This window comes from Thalassophryne amazonica, chromosome 20 (assembly GCF_902500255.1).
Source record: "Thalassophryne amazonica chromosome 20, fThaAma1.1, whole genome shotgun sequence".
Taxonomy (NCBI): domain Eukaryota; kingdom Metazoa; phylum Chordata; class Actinopteri; order Batrachoidiformes; family Batrachoididae; genus Thalassophryne; species Thalassophryne amazonica.
The window spans coordinates 42,813,909-42,831,876 of NC_047122.1; the positions used below are offsets into that span (position 1 = coordinate 42,813,909).

A 17,968-nucleotide genomic window follows, 5' to 3' on the forward strand; every position below is an offset into this window, starting at 1 on the left:
AAATCCAACAAGACCAAGCATTCATGATATGCACACTCTTATGTTGTGTGTTATGTGTGTGTCGTTTGTTATGGGTCGGTCTTGGTTTGCTCAGCCCTCTGCTGTTGACCAAGGCAGGGGTGTACATCTGGAGCTGGTCCCCAGGTGCCTAATGGCGACTTCTGATCCTAACTGGCAATTAGGATGGGTTAAATGCAGTAGACACATTTCATTGTGCAGGGAACATGTTCCTTTGTGCATATGACAATAAAATTCTTTATAATCATTTGAATCCTTAAGGCTATGAAATTGGGCTATTAGTAAAAAAAAAAAGTAGAAAAGGGGGTGTTCACAATAATAGTAGTGTGGCATTCAGTCAGTGAATTCGTCAATTTTGTGGAACAAACAGGTGTGAATCAGGTGTCCCCTATTTAAGGATGAAGCCAGCACCTGTTGAACATGCTTTTCTCTTTGAAAGCCTGAGGAAAATGGGACGTTCAAAACATTGTTCAGAAGAACAGTGTAGTTTGATTAAAAAGTTGACTGGAGAGGGGAAGACTTATACGCAGGTGCAAAAAATTATAGGCTGTTCATCTACAGTGATCTCCAATGCTTTAAAATGGACAAAAAAAAAAAAACACGCATGGAAGAAAAAGGAAAACAACCATCAAAATGGATAGAAGAATAACCAGAATGGCAAAGGCTCACCCATTGATCAGCTCCAGGATGATCAAAGACAGTCTGGAGTTACCTGTAAGTGCTGTGACAGAAGACGTGCAGAAGAGGTTACAATTTGCCAAAGAACACATCAACTGGCCTAAAGAGAAATGGAGGAATATTTTGTGGACTGATGAGAGTAAAATTGTTCTTTTTGGTTCCAAGGGCCACAGACAGTTTGTGAGACGACCCCCAAACTCTGAATTCAAGCCACAGTTCACAGTGAAGACAGTGAAGCATGGTGGTGCAAGCATCATGATATGGGCATGTTTCTCCTACTATGGTGTTGGGCCTATACAACCCCTGGCAAAAATTATGGAATCACTGGCCTCAGAGGATGTTCATTCAGTTGTTTAATTTTGTAGAAAAAAAGCACAGACATGACACAAAACTAAAGTCATTTCAAATGGCAACTTTCTGGCTTTAAGAAACACTATAAGAAATCAAGAAAAAAAATTGTGGCAGTCAGTAACGGTTACTTTTTTAGACCAAGGGAGGGAAAAAAATATGGACTCACTCAATTCTGAGGAATAAATTATGGAATCACCCTGTAAATTTTCATCCCCAAAACTAACACCTGCATCAAATCAGACCTGCTCGTTAGTCTGCATCTAAAAAGGAGTGATCACACCTTGGAGAGCTGTTGCACCAAGTGGACTGACATGAATCATGGCTCCAACACGAGAGATGTCAATTGAAACAAAGGAGAGGATTATCAAACTCTTAAAAGAGGGCAAATCATCACGCAATGTTGCAAAAGATGTTGGTCGTTCACAGTCAGCTGTGTCTTAACTCTGGACCAAATACAAACAACATGGGAAGGTTGTTAAAGGCAAACATACTGGTAGACCAAGGAAGACATCAAAGCGTCAAGACAGAAAACTTAAAGCAATATGTCTCAAAAATCGAAAATGCACAACAATACAAATGAGGAACGAATGGGAGGAAACTGGAGTCAACTTCTGTGACCGAACTGTAAGAAACCGCCTAAAGGAAATGGGATTTACATACAGAAAAGCTAAACGAAAGCCATCATTAACACCTAAACAGAAAAAAACAAGGTTACAATGGGTTAAGGAAAAGCAATCATGGACTGTGGATGACTGGATGAAAGTCATATTTAGTGATGAATCTCGAATCTGCATTGGGCAAGGTGATGATGCTGGAACTTTTGTTTGGTGCCGTTCCAATGAGATTTATAAAGATGACTGCCTGAAGAGAACATGTAAATTTCCACAGTCATTGATGATATGGGGCTGCATGTCAGGTAAAGGCACTGGGGAGATGGCTGTCATTACATCATCAATAAATGCACAAGTTTACGTTGATATTTTGGACACTTTTCTTATCCCATAAATTGAAAGGATATTTGGGGATGATGAAATCATTTTTCAAGATGATAATGCATCTTGCCATAGAGCAAAAACTGTGAAAACATTCCTTGCAAAAAGACACATAGGATCAATGTCATGGCCTGCAAATAGTCCGGATCTTAATCCAATTGAAAATCTTTGGTGGAAGTTGAAGAAAATGGTCCATGACAAGGCTCCAACCTGCAAAGCTGATCTGGCAACAGCAATCAGAGAAAGTTGGAGCCAGATTGATGAAGAGTACTGTTTGTCACTCATTAAATCCATGCCTCAGAGACTGCAAGCTGTTATAAAAGCCAGAGGTGGTGCAACAAAATACTAGTGATGTGTTGGAGCATTCTTTTGTTTTTCATGATTCCATATTTTTTTCCTCAGAATTGAGTGATTCCATATTTTTTTCCCTCTGCTTGGTCTAAAAAAGTAACCGTTACTGACTGCCACAATTTTTTTTCCTGATTTCTTATAATGTTTCTTAAAGCCAGAAAGTTGCCATTTGAAATGACTTTAGTTTTGTGTCATGTCTGTGATCTGCTTTTTTTTCTACAAAATTAAACATAATTTTTGCCAGGAGTTGTATATTGCATACCAGGTATCATGGATCAGTTTGGATATGTCAAAATACTTGAAGAGGTCATGTTGCCTTATGCTGAAGAGGACATGCCCTTGAAATGGGTGTTTCAACAAGACAATGACCCCAAGCACACTAGTAACCGAGCAAAATCTCGGTTCCAAACCAACAAAATTAATGCCTCGCAGATGTGGAGAAATCATGAAAAACTGTGGTTATACAACTAAATACTAGTTTAGTGATTCACAGGATTGCTAAAAAAGCAGTTTGAACATAATAGTTTTGAGTTTGTAGCATCAACAGCAGATGCTACTATTATTGTGAACACCCCCTTTTCTACTTTTTTTTTTACTAATAGCCCAATTTCATAGCCTTAAGAGTGTGTATATCATGAATGCTTGGTCTTGTTGGATTTGTGAGAATCTACTGAATCTACTGGTACCTTGTTTCCCATGTAACAATAAGAAATATACTCAAAACCTGCATTAATCTTTTTAGTCACATAGCACTACTATTATTCTGAACACTACTGTATGTAGCAGTATGGTTGGTGGTCTTGTAGTACAGTAAATCCTTGGCTTGTCTTCCTGAAGCTGGTAGCAGATGAGTGTAAACAATGACAAATGGTCTTCTTTTAAATTATCTGGAACCCTGACATCAGTCTTCTACATTTACATGTTTTTGAGATATTTCTACTTTTCTTATCTCTGTATAAATCAGCATCTCAAACTTTCCACAGAGTGTATTTCAAATCAACTCATTTTGCTAAAAACAACAACAACAAAAATGCATCTTGGCTTATTTCACCCTAAATGTGGTAGAAATCTCATTAAGGCACACATAATACATTCATTCTTCCCTCCTATCACTCTAACCTGGTACAAACTCTACAGTACATTGCGTGGTAGTTTGAATGGCTTGCTGTATAATGCAAGCAAGTCACAAAATACTTTTGAAGTTAGCTTTTTAAAAATAAAGCTGCCCTTCATTACGTACAGTTGTATAATTGTGAATTGGTGGTTTGCACACGTTGGAGATGGCGCAGCGCTGGAAAGCCTGTCATCCAAGGAGCTAGTCATTTCTGCGTGTTTTTTTGCTGAGGCAAAAAAAAAGAAAAAAGAAAAGCCTTTCTTGCAGGCATACTACAGTACGTAGTTCATCCCTCTGTTACCACATTGCACCTCAAATAAGTGTCAAACCTGCAGGACATTAAAGGTGATGGGAGTTATTTACTGAAGAGGTGCTGCATTTTTGTGTGCATGGTGGAGCTCTTTTACCCTTGGCGTGTCCATCAGGCTCCTCCTCAACAATTCCGTCACCACCTCAAGCTCCTGCTCGGCCTCGTGAACGTTGGGGTCCAGCTGTAGGACTTCCTGGAGGTCGGTGCTGGCTGACAGGTAGTCCTGGGTTAACACACACAGTATTGATTTTAAAATACAGAAATCTGCCTAAACTCTTGAGTTAAAAACAGACTCATGACCACCTGTAGTCCTTTATGAGCCAGGGCCCGTCTGTAAAAAGCTTTCTTGTTGGACGGTTCGAGCTCCAGCACTGAGTCGCAGTCCTGTTTGGCCTCTTCAAAGCGGTGCAGTTTGAGGAAACAAATGGCTCTGGACAAGAGGGAAGAAAAGGACAGAAGTAGAATATGTCCAGATGTCACCATATACTGGGTTTGAGAACCCATCAACTGGATACTAATTTCTTTTGGTTTCTCCCATTTTTGCTCGGGGTCACCACAGAGGATCCAATATAAACATCCCAACTCTCACAGGGTTTAACAGAAATGGAAATCATCAGTTAAAACGGCATCTGCCAACTTGAAATTTTACTCTTCTGTTCCGTCTCCAGCCTCCTCGTCAGGGGTTACTGACTCTGACCTGATTTCTCATTGGTGAGGTCTACTCCCCTGTGCAACATCTGCAACTGCTCTTCTCTGATGAGCTCGCTTTTTACGTCCACCAAGGACATAATAAAATCATTGGTGTTTATTTGTCTGTCTGTCTGTTAGCAGTCAAAACTACTTCAGAGATTCTCACCAAATTTTCACCACTAGATTTAGCCCATGGAAGACGCCAATGAATTTTGGAGGTGATCCGGATCCAGATTCTGGATCAGGACTTCACTTTGTAGACTTCTGAAGATTACATCAAAACTACTTCACAGATACAACATCACAATGTAAAACCAAGGTCATGAAGACACTATTTTGTTTCAGCTTGTGCAACATCTTGATCAGTCAGACCATTCTGGATCAGTATGCAACTATTGCATTGTGTTGTGGAATCGGGATCCAGGTAAAGCCTGAGACATGATGTGAATCACATATCTGTTATTTTGAGTCCTCGTCAACCCTTGGCGGACATCAGAAATCTCGAATTCTCCTGTTTTTTTTTTTTCTGTTTTTGAGTCATTTCTTCGTAACTGCATCAACACGTCTGTGTACTGAGTTTTCTCATTCCAGGGCCAGAGTGTGTTTCATGTCATGGATGAGGCATCCTGGAATTTTAAAACTGCAGTTGTCATTATAGCAAGCGTGGTTATATCTGATTTATCCAGCAAAAAAAAATTTAAAGGCTAGATTTGGTGAAGAGTTAATCTTATAGTGCCCTCTACTGATATTCGTATTATACTGTCCTTAATGGTAACTGGACACTTTCAGAATAGTAACATTCTTAACACAGTTGAAGTTTAATGAAATGGTGACCAACACGAGTAGGACTATAGATACGCCTCGTTCACACAATATCACTAATGTGAGCCTAACATTTGATTCCATTGTGTGTGTGTGTGTGTGTGTGTGTGTGTGTGTGTGTGTGTGTGTGTGTGTGTGTGTGTGTGTGTGTGTGTGTGTGTGTGTGTGTGTGTGTGTGTGTGTGTGTGTGTGTGTGTGTGTGTGTGTGTGTGTGTGTGTGTTTATCAACAGGATTATGTAAAAAAGAACTAACCTATTTTACTAAATTTATGGAGGGATGGGACATGGTTTCAAGGAAGAAGCTTTTAAATTTGGTTGTGGAACTGGATCAAGGGGCAGATTCAAAGTTTGATCATTAATGTTGATTTTTTTTTTTTAAATCTTTGGTCAGGAATACAGGATCAAAGGTCATGAACATGGTTAATGGATCAAAATTCAGCAATAAAGATCAAAGTATTTTTTATTCAAAGGTCGGAAATCCAGCTCACAGGAAAGGAACATGATCAAAGATGTGTAATCTGGATCAAAGGGCAACAATAAGGAACCACGATCAGGATCAAAGATAAAAGAATTATTAGAACCATCAGGATCAAAGGCGAGTCTGCAGTATCCCAGCATTCTTTACCAATAGATGTAGTTTAGTCCAAAGTATACCTGTACAAAATAAATTAGGGTGAATTAAGAGATGGAAAGTGATTTAGGGTTTAATTTACACAAAAGGGACTGTGTGGGCTGATTAACCAGGGACAAAAAGGGAACAACTCTATGTTGTCGGTACTCGGTCTCTTCGAAGGATCCTTGGGTAGCGCTGGAATGACATGTCAAACAGGTATTTAGGGAGACTCAGATGAGGAGTACTATTGTATTGTAAGGGAGCATCTATGACATTTTGTCCACGAGGTGAGCTTCACTGAACACGACCCAGCACACAGGATCTTTAGCCCTGCAGATCCCCAAAACTGGAAAAGCCCAAGAGGTTACCCACGCCTCACCAGGCTGTGGCAGCTGGCTGCTTTTCTGGAGCTCCTGGGTAGTGCCAACCAGGACCCAAGATGGTTCTGTAGGGTGGTGGATGTGGTGACAGGGGGCCCAGCACATAATCCTAGTCCATCCTAGTCTCAGCAGAGGTACAGTATAACTTATCTCAGTTATGCGTGTAATTCTAAGTATATATAGCCAAAGAGGTGTGTATTACACCCACATGCTTAATAAGATCGCTAATTTTCATCAACTCTGCAAGTGGAGTTCAGAAATTTGAACTCAGGGTGTGCGTATATAAAGTTATACGCATATCGGGCACTCCTGAGGAACATAAACATGTATGACTTGGCTATAAAACATTGCAGTACTTATGCAATCCATTATTTTGGCTTTTATATTTTATATTTTGTATGTAACATTGATCATGCAGAGATTTACATGGCGTTTTTGCACAGAGCTGTACAAGTGTTTATATATGAGCCATGCCATTGCATACTTCATGAGCGGGGCGTCCATGGCAGGTGTTTTGTTGCACATACCTGTTGGTGTAGACGGCACATTCCTTAGGTTTTATGGCGAGACATTCGCTGTACTTCTCCAGAGCGTCGCTGAAATGTCCTTGCTTCACCATCTCATTGCCTTCCTGTTTCAGTGCTGTGAAACGGGTTTCTCGTCTTCTTGCTGTTGCAATTAAACAAAAAATTAAAAATCGCCAATGAAAGAGCAAAAAAGTTCAAATTATAAGTAAAGTTTGGAAAAATTTACTGGGGGTTTTGGCTGGTTGACAGTCAGCAGTGAAATGCGATCGTAAATGACGATGTCCATCAGGATGCAAACAGTTTAAAATAGTTAACTGAAGCCATTGGATGAATCAACTTGTGCTTACTGAGCTCTGTGCTGAGGAAGCCACCATGTATCTTCTGACTCAGACACACAGACACTTGAACGTATCCACAGAGATCATCCTGATTCGGCCATCACCCAGTGACCCATTTATCGACATAATCAAACTGATTCATCTGAGCAGAAACTAATGCTTCAAATTCAACGTGCATGTTCATCTAATTTTGTGCACGGGTTTTAAATTCATCATCGCAGGTTCATGTGTGAATATACATGCATATATCATAGTACATGTGATAAATGCATGTGCAAGTGATAGGAAACCTGACCTGGATTGTTCCATTACAGCAGCACTACAGTCTGTGTGGATCACCTTCTCATCTACATTATTGATGATCCACCCCCCCCCCCCCCCCCCCCACCCCCGCTGGAGCCTCTTCTCCACTGCTGAGGATTTACACACTGATTCTCTGACTGACTTCTGCTGCTGTGAAATCCCACAATTCAACAGTTTACTACTACAGATTTGACCAACCCCAGCTTGTCAAAGCGTGAAGGTTTCACATAGCTTTCATTCAGATTTTTATAGAGCAATTAGACCAGCTGTGTGAATGTGTGTGATTTGTGGAGGTCTTTATATAGCTTGTGCATGTTTCTTATTTAACCCTTGTGTGATGACAGACAGCGTGATGTCACTGACCCTCCTCCTGTGCGGCCCTGGCGGCTCGGGCCCGAGCCTGTTCCACACTGATCGGCTTCTCTCTGTGCTGCTGCTGAATGGACAGAGGGACCACAGGAATGTCTGGAAGCTTCTCTCTCCATTCAGGCCCGTCCTGCTCAATCAGTAATTTGGTGATCCTGGTAGGTAACACAGAGTTGAGCATAAAAATGACAAAGGTGATTGAAAGGATTGATTTGCACACTTTTTTGTTTGTTTTTTTGTGGTTAAATGTTAATGAATGAGTAACCAGTCATGAGGGCACTGTCCATGGTGCTGAACAAGTTACCTGAACTCTACACTGTGACGCAGTGTTCTGGGTGCACACCAAGAACACCCAAAACATCAAGCACAACAACAAAAATATTGTTATTAAAAACAATAATAATAATAATAATACCATTAATAATAATGATAACAATCCATGTTAAACACCAAACAAATAGTAATAATGGAAATAAAAACAGTCTTGAACATCAACAATAATAAAAGTGTTAAAGGCCAACAAGAACAGAAATAATAATGAAAAACAGTGCTAAATGTACACCCAAAAAGGGATTAATAATAAACAATGCTGAACACCAACAAAACAATAGTAATAATTATATAATACTAATTTAAAAAACAGTGCTATACACGAAAAACAGGACTAATAATTAACAGTGTTGAACACCAACAAAATAGTATTAATAATCACAAAAAACAGTGCTATACATAAAAAACAGGATTAATAATAAACAATGTTGAACACCAACAAAATAGTATTAATAATAAAAAAATAGTGCTATACACAAAAAACTGGATTAATAAACAATGTTGAGCACCAACAAAATAATATTAATAATAATAAAATAAATAGTGCTATACACCAAAAATCTGGATTAATAATAAACAATGTTGAATACCAACAAAATAATATTAATAATAATAAAATAAATAGTGCTATACACCAAAAATCTGGATTAATAATAAACAATGTTGAATACCAACAAAATAATATTAATAATAACAAAATAAATGGTGCTATACACCCAAAAAGCTGGATTAATAATAAAGAATGCTGAACACCAACAACAAAAGTAATAATAATAATAATTATAATAATTTCAAAAACAGTGCTATACACGAAAAACAGGATTAATAATAAATAACACTGAACACTGACAAAACAGTGCTATACACAAAAAATCTGGGTTGATAATAAACAATGCTGAACACCAACAAAATAGTAGTATTAGTAGTAATACTACTACTAATAATAAAAATGTTAAAAACCAACAAAAATTGCAATAATAATAAAAACACCAAAAAGTAGCAATAGTAGGAAGCCAAACTGCACATAATCATTTGTGACACTTTGATGCTATATTGGTTACAATGTTATTGCCTATTGAATCCCATTGCTGTGTCCTAGTGGCAGAGAGCATTAAAAAGTTACAGGATGCTTAGAAAGGAAATCATGCAGACTCATCATCATGAGAGAACAGCATCATTTCTGACCCAACTCTGTTAAGTAGAATTCTGAGTTTTTATAGGAATAAAGACCAGGGAAACCTAACTTTATTGACTTTATTTTAAAATCCTGAAAGGTTATGTGATGAGAGTGTATAAAATGTTGCATAACGGTCTAATGAAGAAAAAAAAAAATCCTGTTTCTGTGGCAACGCTCTCAAAATCAATTATAAGGAGTCTACAGAGAAGGTTGTTGCCTCCTACAAGGGCCACTTGAACATTAACTGTTTCACATGAGGTGCAGGGTGAATGGTGCTTCTTGTGAATGTAATCGAAGTAGCCGGTTGCATGATTAAGCGCAGCTCAATGTCACATGTGAAATATGACATCACATTGTCATCTTTGATTTTGCATTTTCAATACAACCAGTGGTAATGTTGATGGTCACCAAACCTCAGCTTTAGAAATTAAATAAACTGATAAAACAAGCTCATTTCAATCTATGTGTGACTTCAAAACTACACATATGTTGAGAGAGAATGAAGAAGTGTTAGCTTCTGCTACATTTAGACAAATATTGCTTCTGCAGGGTTGTGTAGATTTGAGACCGTGTTATTTGAATTTTATCATGCAGCCACCGTGAAAACAATTGGAAAACAAGAGCAATCTGAGATTTCTAAGGTCCACCAATCCGGATGACCTCCAACATTCAAGAGAGTGTTCCATGCCCTAATACCTATGTGTGGTGCAAATTTCGTCAAAATCTGTGCAGTAGTTTTGACGTAATCCTGCTAACAGACAGAAAGACAGGGAAATAAATGAACACTGATGATTTTATTACATCCTTGGTAGATGTAACAAGGCCACCAGATGGTTGCACTTCCTCGCTGCTGCTGTTTTTTTTTAAGACTTCAGGGGTGTGATATATTTGTGAGCCCCAGGTGTACACAAGTCTATGCAGAATATCACATTTCTATATCGTTTAGTTCCTGCACAGTCCTTAATGTATTTTAGACATCTATGGTATATTACATAAAGAAGACAAAGTTGAATTTTGGGATGATGTGCCATGTCAAAATTCACTAGACTTGAAAGGCTTTGCCCTCATTATATGCCCTTTTAATGTTGTGAGTCACAAGATAATAGCATGTACATTTGTTAGTTATAAATCAGTTAAAAAAAAGTCTGGGGTACATTACAACTAAGATAGCTAAGTGTGTTGAGATAACCTGTGGATGCTGTCGTGGGCTGCTTGTACCCCCGTGTCTATCTGCAGGACAGTCTTGTAATCTACGTAGGCCTTTCTGTAGCGCTCCAGTGACTCATAAGCCATAGCTCTGCGCAGCAAAGGCTTCAAAGAGTAGGGCTGCAGCTCCAGAGCCCTAAGAGGATCAGAGAGGCATGACGGATGAAACTCTCAACACCCTGCACACACTGTCACAGGTAGATCTGCAGCTCTTCATTAAAAAGCAGAAAGCACACATGCAGGTGTCGCCGGCAGTTACGTACTTGGTGCAGTCCTGAATGCAGTCGGCGCTGTTTCCATCCTTGAGGTAGCAGGCCGCTCTGTTGGAGTAGAGGATGCACAAGTCTTCTGGACTGTCAATGCCTGCAGGACAAAAAATTCAAGTACATTATATTAACATTTACTCTGGTACACAGAAAATAATTTGCAGGAGTGATGACCAAAAGCAGCATCACGGTGGCATACGTAGTCTACGTGGCGATAATGAGACTGTCCTAAGATGCTGAGTGGATGATAGAAAGATGGATGTCTTGCTCATCAATTATTTTCTACTCCTGTAGGCCTTATCAGCATTCTGGCGATCGCTAAGAGACCGTTGCAGAGGTCACACTCCTGCAGGAGGCACACTGCTTGTTAGACGGAAACATTTAAGTGATACTGAAAGACTAAGTCCAATACATTAGCTGCAGAAAAAGGTTTTTACGCGGATCAGCTACAAAAGCAAATGTTAGCAAAATGCTTTTACAAGTAAGGCACAGCATTCAATCCTACCCCAGAACCCTACGACTCCATTCGAGTAAGTACAGTACTGTTGACTTGAGCTACTACTGAGTTCATCCCAAATCCACCATAACACACACCACTGTGCTCGCCAATCTGGTGAGTAAAATGTGAACTGAAAACTGACATGAGATGCAATGAATTATTGAGATGAACAAGTTGACTTGCACCCGATACTCTCGCAGAGACTAATACACCAGTAAGAAGCAGCTTTTAGTCGGTCGCCCATCTGTTGTTCCAGCATTAAGACACAGTACTGTCTGTCCATCACCTGCTTCAGCACATCCATCAATGGCTCGGGTGTACTTGTCCAGGGCATCCCCAAACTGGCCGTGTTTGAAGAGGTGGTTCCCCTCGTTCTTGAGTCTGCCCAGGTGAGGAGGTAAGGCCCCAGCCGGGGCGTCCAGATAACTCATGTCCACCGCAGAGCTGCTCAGCTCCATCTGTCCACCGGCAGGACTCTTTTCTCTCCGAGTGCCGTTGGCCACCCCTTTCTCGGAATCTCTCTGAACAGGGGGGTTCTTCAAGCTGCCAGCTCCCTGGTTGCGTGTCCTGCTCCCCGCTGAGGCCTGATCCGGTCTAACGCCCCCTCCTCCGCCGCCTGGGGGTTTTTCCTGTGTGTTCCCCATAGCTGTCTGCAGTCTGTCCAAACTCTTCCTGCCTCACTCCCTCCCAGCCTCTCCTCTCAAAAGCCGCAGCTACATCTAACTCACCGGCTGGGGATTTCTGTTGGACACGCCCCCCACGTGTGACGTCACTGGATTGGGGATTGGGGGGGTGTAGGCTGATAATGTTGCAGAGCTGCAGCAGGTTTGCACTGACGGGAAAACCTAACTTCACACTCCAATGAGACAAAACATTCAGGAATATGAAAACACAGAGTGTGAAGAATAAAACAGGAACAAGATGTAAATGCGGAGAAATAAATAAATTAGTTTGCAAACAGTTGGACTGTGATGGCATTTTAACTGTTTTATTGAATATAGGTCACATTATTTAGGCCTGTGGTTCCAGCTCTCTCCAACATGGATCCCATCTCCCGAGGGTGTGATACTAGTTGGTATTTGCTGGAGAGTATGTATGACCAATCCAAGACGGTTTTCTCCTCAGTTCTTGCTGTCACTGCCACATGAACCCTCATCAATACAAGTCATGAAATTCACTAATCTGTACATAATGGAAGCACCTTAGTTTTAATACTATTAATGCTTTTATTCATGTCATTCTTGCATTCATGTCTTTAAAAGACAAATATTCAGCACTTCCCTCTGCTCCCTGCAGCTGCTCTGATGAATTAAAAGACTGACAGTAAGTTCAAAATTTATGATATGGTGTTCAACCAGATGCCATTACAGAAAACTGGGCACCCCAGAAGAGAAATGATTACACAGCCCACAGTATTTAATGAAACTGGGTCAAAATAAGTGAAATTGAAGATAACTGTATAAGCAATAATTACCTAAAATTACAGCTGAATAAGTGTAATGGTTCAGAAAATATACCATTACAAAAAACCCTGGGGTTTGGACCCCAGCAGTACTGATTTGGGTTAATACACACATGGACAAAATTGTTGGTATGTTTATATTTTATGTACACATTTTAATATATGACCAGAAATAAATGCAAACAAAACAATTTTGTTTAATCAAAATATATGTATTTTTAATGTCCAAAGTATTTGGCAACAAGAATAAAACAAAATGCTTTCATAAAGTGAAGCAAAAAGTCCAGACATAAAAAGCATGCCGGACACAATTATTGGCACTCCGTGATGAATTTACAGTAAATCATCACTTTTACAGTATTTTCTTTAGACAAGTCATGGGATGGATACATGAACATTTTTTCACTTTGTAGATGGTCCCTAAGCTTCTGTTTCACAGCCACCTGCTCCTACATTTATTTTTCCGGCTCAGAGGACGGCTTATATGGACAAAAATGAGGTTGTAGCTTGTTGTCTACCTTCCTGAGGTTAGAAATTAGTGTTGCTTATTTTTGTACGTTTCTCTTAAGATTATTGAGCCATTTACCGGAGGGGGAGGTTTCTGTCCTCTGTGAGTTTGACGGGTGGACTATCCCAGTCAAAGTCCTCACCTGACACCGTCCCCAGAGCAGGACACAACCAGTGGGGTCGGGTGCTTGACACCAGAAGCAAGAGCTGCTCAGATCACCTCCCAACATCACCGGCTGAGGTTGAAATAAAAGGATTAATAAATGGAATAGTTGTTTGGTCTCCAAAATAAAGGTCAAACAAGGTCGACATCAATTGGATTCTATGACGTATGACATATGTTACCCCGTAACATAACTAAGGATGAGAGATGGTGCAAACTATTCCTTTTAAATGCTATTAATGCAACCAATAATTAGCATTTTTTTTTTTACCAAAATTGGAGCAACTTTAACTTTTGACCCCTGTACAAACTTAAACTGACCTTTTTCACCATTTTTGCTGTGTTTACCGCATAACTCCATGGAATTCAGTCATAGATAGTACAAACTATACCTTTTTGTAATTGTTATGATCAGACAAATATTGTGGTATAGTTTTCAGCATGACTGGAGCATTTTTAAATTTTGACCCCTGTGTAATTCTTTATTGACCCCTGTAGCTCAGTAGGTCAGCTCCACGATGGCTCCATATATGAAAATAAACATTATTCCATGCTTTTATCACAAAATGAACATTTTTTAATGGAATTTTTAGCTAAGCTGCACCACCATATTACTCTTGTGGGATCCATAACTGGACTCTTTAGACAGCATTGGTGGACTTATGAGTTGGTAATCTTTTTTATTTACATTGTCACACTACAAAAAGAGTAAATAAACACAAACACACACACACACACACACACACACACAAAAAACTATAAAACTTTAACTGTCATCTTCATCGTGCATCAAAAACCACCACTGAAATTAAACAGTCAAGGAAACAAAGTTCTTGTATGCACATAAATTAGACTCAAAAATCCATTAATCTTATGGCACAAAATACATTTCCTCGATCTCAGTGTTATTCAACAGGACAGCCAGTTCTTATTCACCTCAAAATGAGTAAATTTCCTTCAGCTAATGTCTCCCACTCTAGTTCATGCTGTCATGTACACCTTAAGCCTGGTTCACATGGCACACACGTGGAGAAAAAAAAAAAAAAAAAAAATCATAGATCTAACAGGTTTGGTCGTCCAGTGTGTGGCGTTTAGCCACACTTTCACACATGAACATTCCCAGGTCAGACAGGAAATCTTGCAAAATCTCTCAAGATTAAACGTGAATTAAGAGTAAACAAACGGAGATACTTTGTGGACTATTTAAAACGGGGGGGGGACGACGACACAATAAGAAAAGGAAAAGGCATTCTTTAAAGGAGTGGAGACAATGCGACCACCGGACTTTCTGGTAAGTCAGAACAGCTGTTTTGATTTTATTTTCTGCTCCATGCATCCGTCACCTCGCTTTGTTTGGCTGCACGTCACATTCAGCAGGCTATGTGCTCGTTTGTGGTTGGAGGACACCACACACACTGCGATATTGGGCCAAGACAATCCAACATGTTGAATATCCCCAATCTGCGATCGGAGAGCTCCTGATGTCCTTCTGAGCAGATCAGAACGCTGTTAAGACACCACACACAGCAGGAATATCTGATATTATCATCTTTAGCGTCATCACGATTGTCGGGGCATCCTTAAAATTGTCGGAAGGGGAAGATCGGGTCAGCTATTGGCCTAATTATCTTGCCGTGTGAACCAAGCATTACAGACACATAAACAGCTAAACATTTTATTTGTTTATAAACAAACAAACAAACATAAAAAAAAAAAAAAAAAACATTTTTCTTAAAGGATACATCTTTTTGTTCTCTTCTTGTACATGATCCTGTAGCCGCATTCTCTACATCGGATTGGATCACGGGCCTTGATTTCATTCTCAGCGTGACATTCTGTAAGTAACGACAGAAACTGTGTTAAAAAAATACTCTTACAATAATGACACGATCCACAAAGTACACCTATGTAATTATTCAGGAATAAAGTTTGTTTTGTTGAACATTTCCAGCAAAACCTAGTTTGGAAGGATAATTGAAAAATCTTAAGACTTGTGGATGTTCAATAAAACCTTTGTTTAAAAAAAAATAAATAAATAAAAACAAGAAGTGGTGATGGGCCTGGCGCCGTTGTCAGGAGCACTCTAGCAATCAATTTCTTTCGACACAAAGTTGAAAATGAAAGTACCCAATGAGGAAGTGCTGGCAAAAGTAGTTACAGTAAGATGTGTTACCAATGGCAATTTTCAAGTGAACATGATTCATATATTTGGCCATAGATCAGAGGCTGTTAGAGTGACCATTACAAAACTTTCAGGGAATGCCACGGAGACAATAAACTAACATTGACAAGAATATCGAAAAATTTGAAAGATGAATATTACTTTATTTATTTGCGCGGGGGGGCACATCTGAAGAATTTAATTTGTTGTAAGTTTATTCTGGTTGATACTATGAAAAAGGTGTTGAAAAGAGCTTTAAAATTACACCAAAACAAGCTCTCAAACTGCTGTACCTTCTGAGATATGGACATTTAAATTTGTGACGGTGCACTGATTAGATTAAAATTCATTCTGCGTATCTCTATAATTAAGAGAACATGAGCAAACAGATGAGAGTTCTGGGCGTTACTCATGAATACCAACAATTAAGACCTACACAATTCTGTAAGATGTCAGCAGATTCTTCATTGATGTGACACAGAATGACCCAACCAACTACAACATCTGGCCCATCACACAGACAAAACCATACTGCGATTTCAAAAATGCATGTACAAGTTTACAGAAGATGAACCACATAGGAAATTTATTATTCTTTTTTGTGCATTTCAGAGAAATAAAACCCTACATCTTGTTAGAAAAAGTGCTCTGCAAGTTTGAAAAGTTGCCGTGGCACTGGCTTTTTAGTCTTCTTCTAGGTCAGGTCTGGTAGCATATATTTTCCCACATCCTCCACACTACAGAACTGCCCTGGGTCCTGGTTGGAAACTACCCAGACAGACAACCAGTCCAAAGCAACCATCTGTCTGCCACAGCCAGGTATAACGTCCGCTTGGCTGTTTACAGTTCTTGGGGTTTTCAACAGTGAAACACCTGAATTCTGGATCATGCACAGACAAGTGTACCACAGAACGATATGTCCTAGCTAATGTTCCTTCAAGGCAGTGGCTAGCCATACATAGCTGCTGTAATGATAAGACACAATTGTATTCTTGTGTAACACTTCCATTTGGTCTATCAAGGTCACGTTATTATGAGGCTGCATACCTTTACTTCTGTTTTCTATTTGTACATAAGGCTGAAATTACATTTTTGAAGTGGCAATCTTAAACATTTTCTTTGGATCCAAAATGTTTGTTATTATCTATGATTGTTATTCATGCATTTTACACTTGAAGTAGAAAAAAAAAATGTTAAATATCACTGGGATTCAAACCTGAGGCCTTTGGCTCGGAAGTCCCACACCCTACAACTTACACCAGTCTTACTCTTCTACTCTGCAGTGGGTCATAGCTTGAAGTTATCTATGCCACATATGAATGACTATGGGATAAAGAATAAAACTATGGGATAAATAATTCTGCTTACATACAGATAGCCACTTCCTTTCATCCTTCAAATGCAAGTAGAACATCTCATCTGTGTCTCCCTTTGTAACCGTTCCTTTCAGCTAGGGATCATCTGGAGAGATCTGGTGCCAAAGGGTTCATAGTGAAGTCACTCCAAACTCACACCAGGTTAAGTCATCCCACTGCAAAATTGCCCCAGCTTAAGTCACCCCAGTCGAGGTGAAGTCACCCCACTCTAGTAACAATATTTTAATTCTGATATGTTCATGTAATAAATTATTCATACACACCAGTGGCATAATACACTGGTCTTACTCAAGTTTTTGTAAGTGAGATGATGTTTAAGGTAGGGGAAACGTAATTGTCAGATAAAAACCCCATTGATGGGAGAAGCAGGGAGCACTGGCCAGTTCTATACATCACACCAGCAGGTCCTCAACTTTAAACTAAAGTTGAGGACATTCTTAATTATTTAAGAAAATAATCATGGTAGCTGGAGTGGGGTGACTTCACTTGAGGTTAGTTCGCAGTGGGGTGACTTCATTCGCTACCATACCAAAGACTTCCAGTTGTTGTCCAAGCCATTTTATATGCACAAAAATATATTTACCTGGTCAGCGTTTACAGTTGAGGTAGGCCTGATTGCTTACCTGGTTCTGGACCTCTGGAGAGGTTACTTATAATCACGTTACAACTCCAACATGAACTAAAGACCACATTATTACACACAACTAACTCCTGCTGTATCTCCAATTTCTTAGCACTTTCCATACTACCTCCACATATGTAGATCATGGGCTGCTGCTTTGGCGGCTGTAGATCTTTCTGTGAATCCATTTCTTTTTAAAATTTCTGTAACGACAGAAGAGTTGTTAGCATCTTGCTAACACAGACAACAGCATGGCAGCGACCTCAACCACCCTCAAAAACTTAACTGCGTCATTAAAGAAACTCAACATGTAACACGTCAACAACTAATCTGAATCACATGTGTG

At 39.5% G+C, this 17,968-nt stretch overlaps 2 protein-coding genes and 1 long non-coding RNA gene across 3 annotated transcripts in view; 1 reads left to right on the plus strand and 2 right to left on the minus strand.

Annotated features, from left to right (window-relative positions):
• Positions 1-1,185: 1,185 nt before the first annotated feature.
• Positions 1,186-17,968, minus strand: part of polr2k (polymerase (RNA) II (DNA directed) polypeptide K) — a 34,929-nt gene continuing 18,146 nt past the window's right edge. The window contains exons 3-7 of the mRNA XM_034160313.1: positions 17,750-17,816; positions 15,206-15,298; positions 14,238-14,265; positions 8,976-8,983; positions 1,186-1,202 (exon numbers count right to left, since the gene is read on the minus strand). Of these exons, the coding sequence (XP_034016204.1) occupies positions 14,243-14,265; positions 15,206-15,298; positions 17,750-17,810 (177 nt within the window). The 5' untranslated portion in view covers positions 17,811-17,816 and the 3' untranslated portion in view covers positions 1,186-1,202; positions 8,976-8,983; positions 14,238-14,242. The remainder of the gene's footprint in view (positions 1,203-8,975; positions 8,984-14,237; positions 14,266-15,205; positions 15,299-17,749; positions 17,817-17,968) is intronic.
• On the plus strand, positions 3,394-16,715 carry LOC117501426. The gene is made up of 3 exons (XR_004558031.1): positions 3,394-3,538; positions 5,958-5,967; positions 16,702-16,715. It is a non-coding gene; the product is annotated as an uncharacterized LOC117501426 (long non-coding RNA).
• spag1a (sperm associated antigen 1a) lies at positions 3,650-12,023 on the minus strand. Its single transcript, XM_034160291.1, has 8 exons — positions 11,618-12,023; positions 10,830-10,929; positions 10,550-10,702; positions 7,851-8,008; positions 6,847-6,988; positions 4,118-4,244; positions 3,912-4,037; positions 3,650-3,833 (listed from the first exon to the last, which is right to left on the minus strand). Exons 1-8 carry the CDS (start codon positions 11,973-11,975, stop codon positions 3,828-3,830), a joined length of 1,170 nt encoding a protein of 389 aa, XP_034016182.1. The 5' UTR covers positions 11,976-12,023; the 3' UTR covers positions 3,650-3,827.

Excerpts from the sequence above, each read along its gene's own strand:
- spag1a (XM_034160291.1), bottom strand. The coding sequence starts at position 11,975 with ATGGGGAACACACAGGAAAAACCCCCAGGCGGCGGAGGAGGGGGCGTT. Across the intron at positions 10,703-10,829 it reads TGCATTCAGGACTGCACCAA|GGCTCTGGAGCTGCAGCCCT; the intron begins GTACGTAACTGC and ends TGATCCTCTTAG. Across the intron at positions 8,009-10,549 it reads GCCCACGACAGCATCCACAG|GATCACCAAATTACTGATTG; the intron begins GTTATCTCAACA and ends GTTACCTACCAG.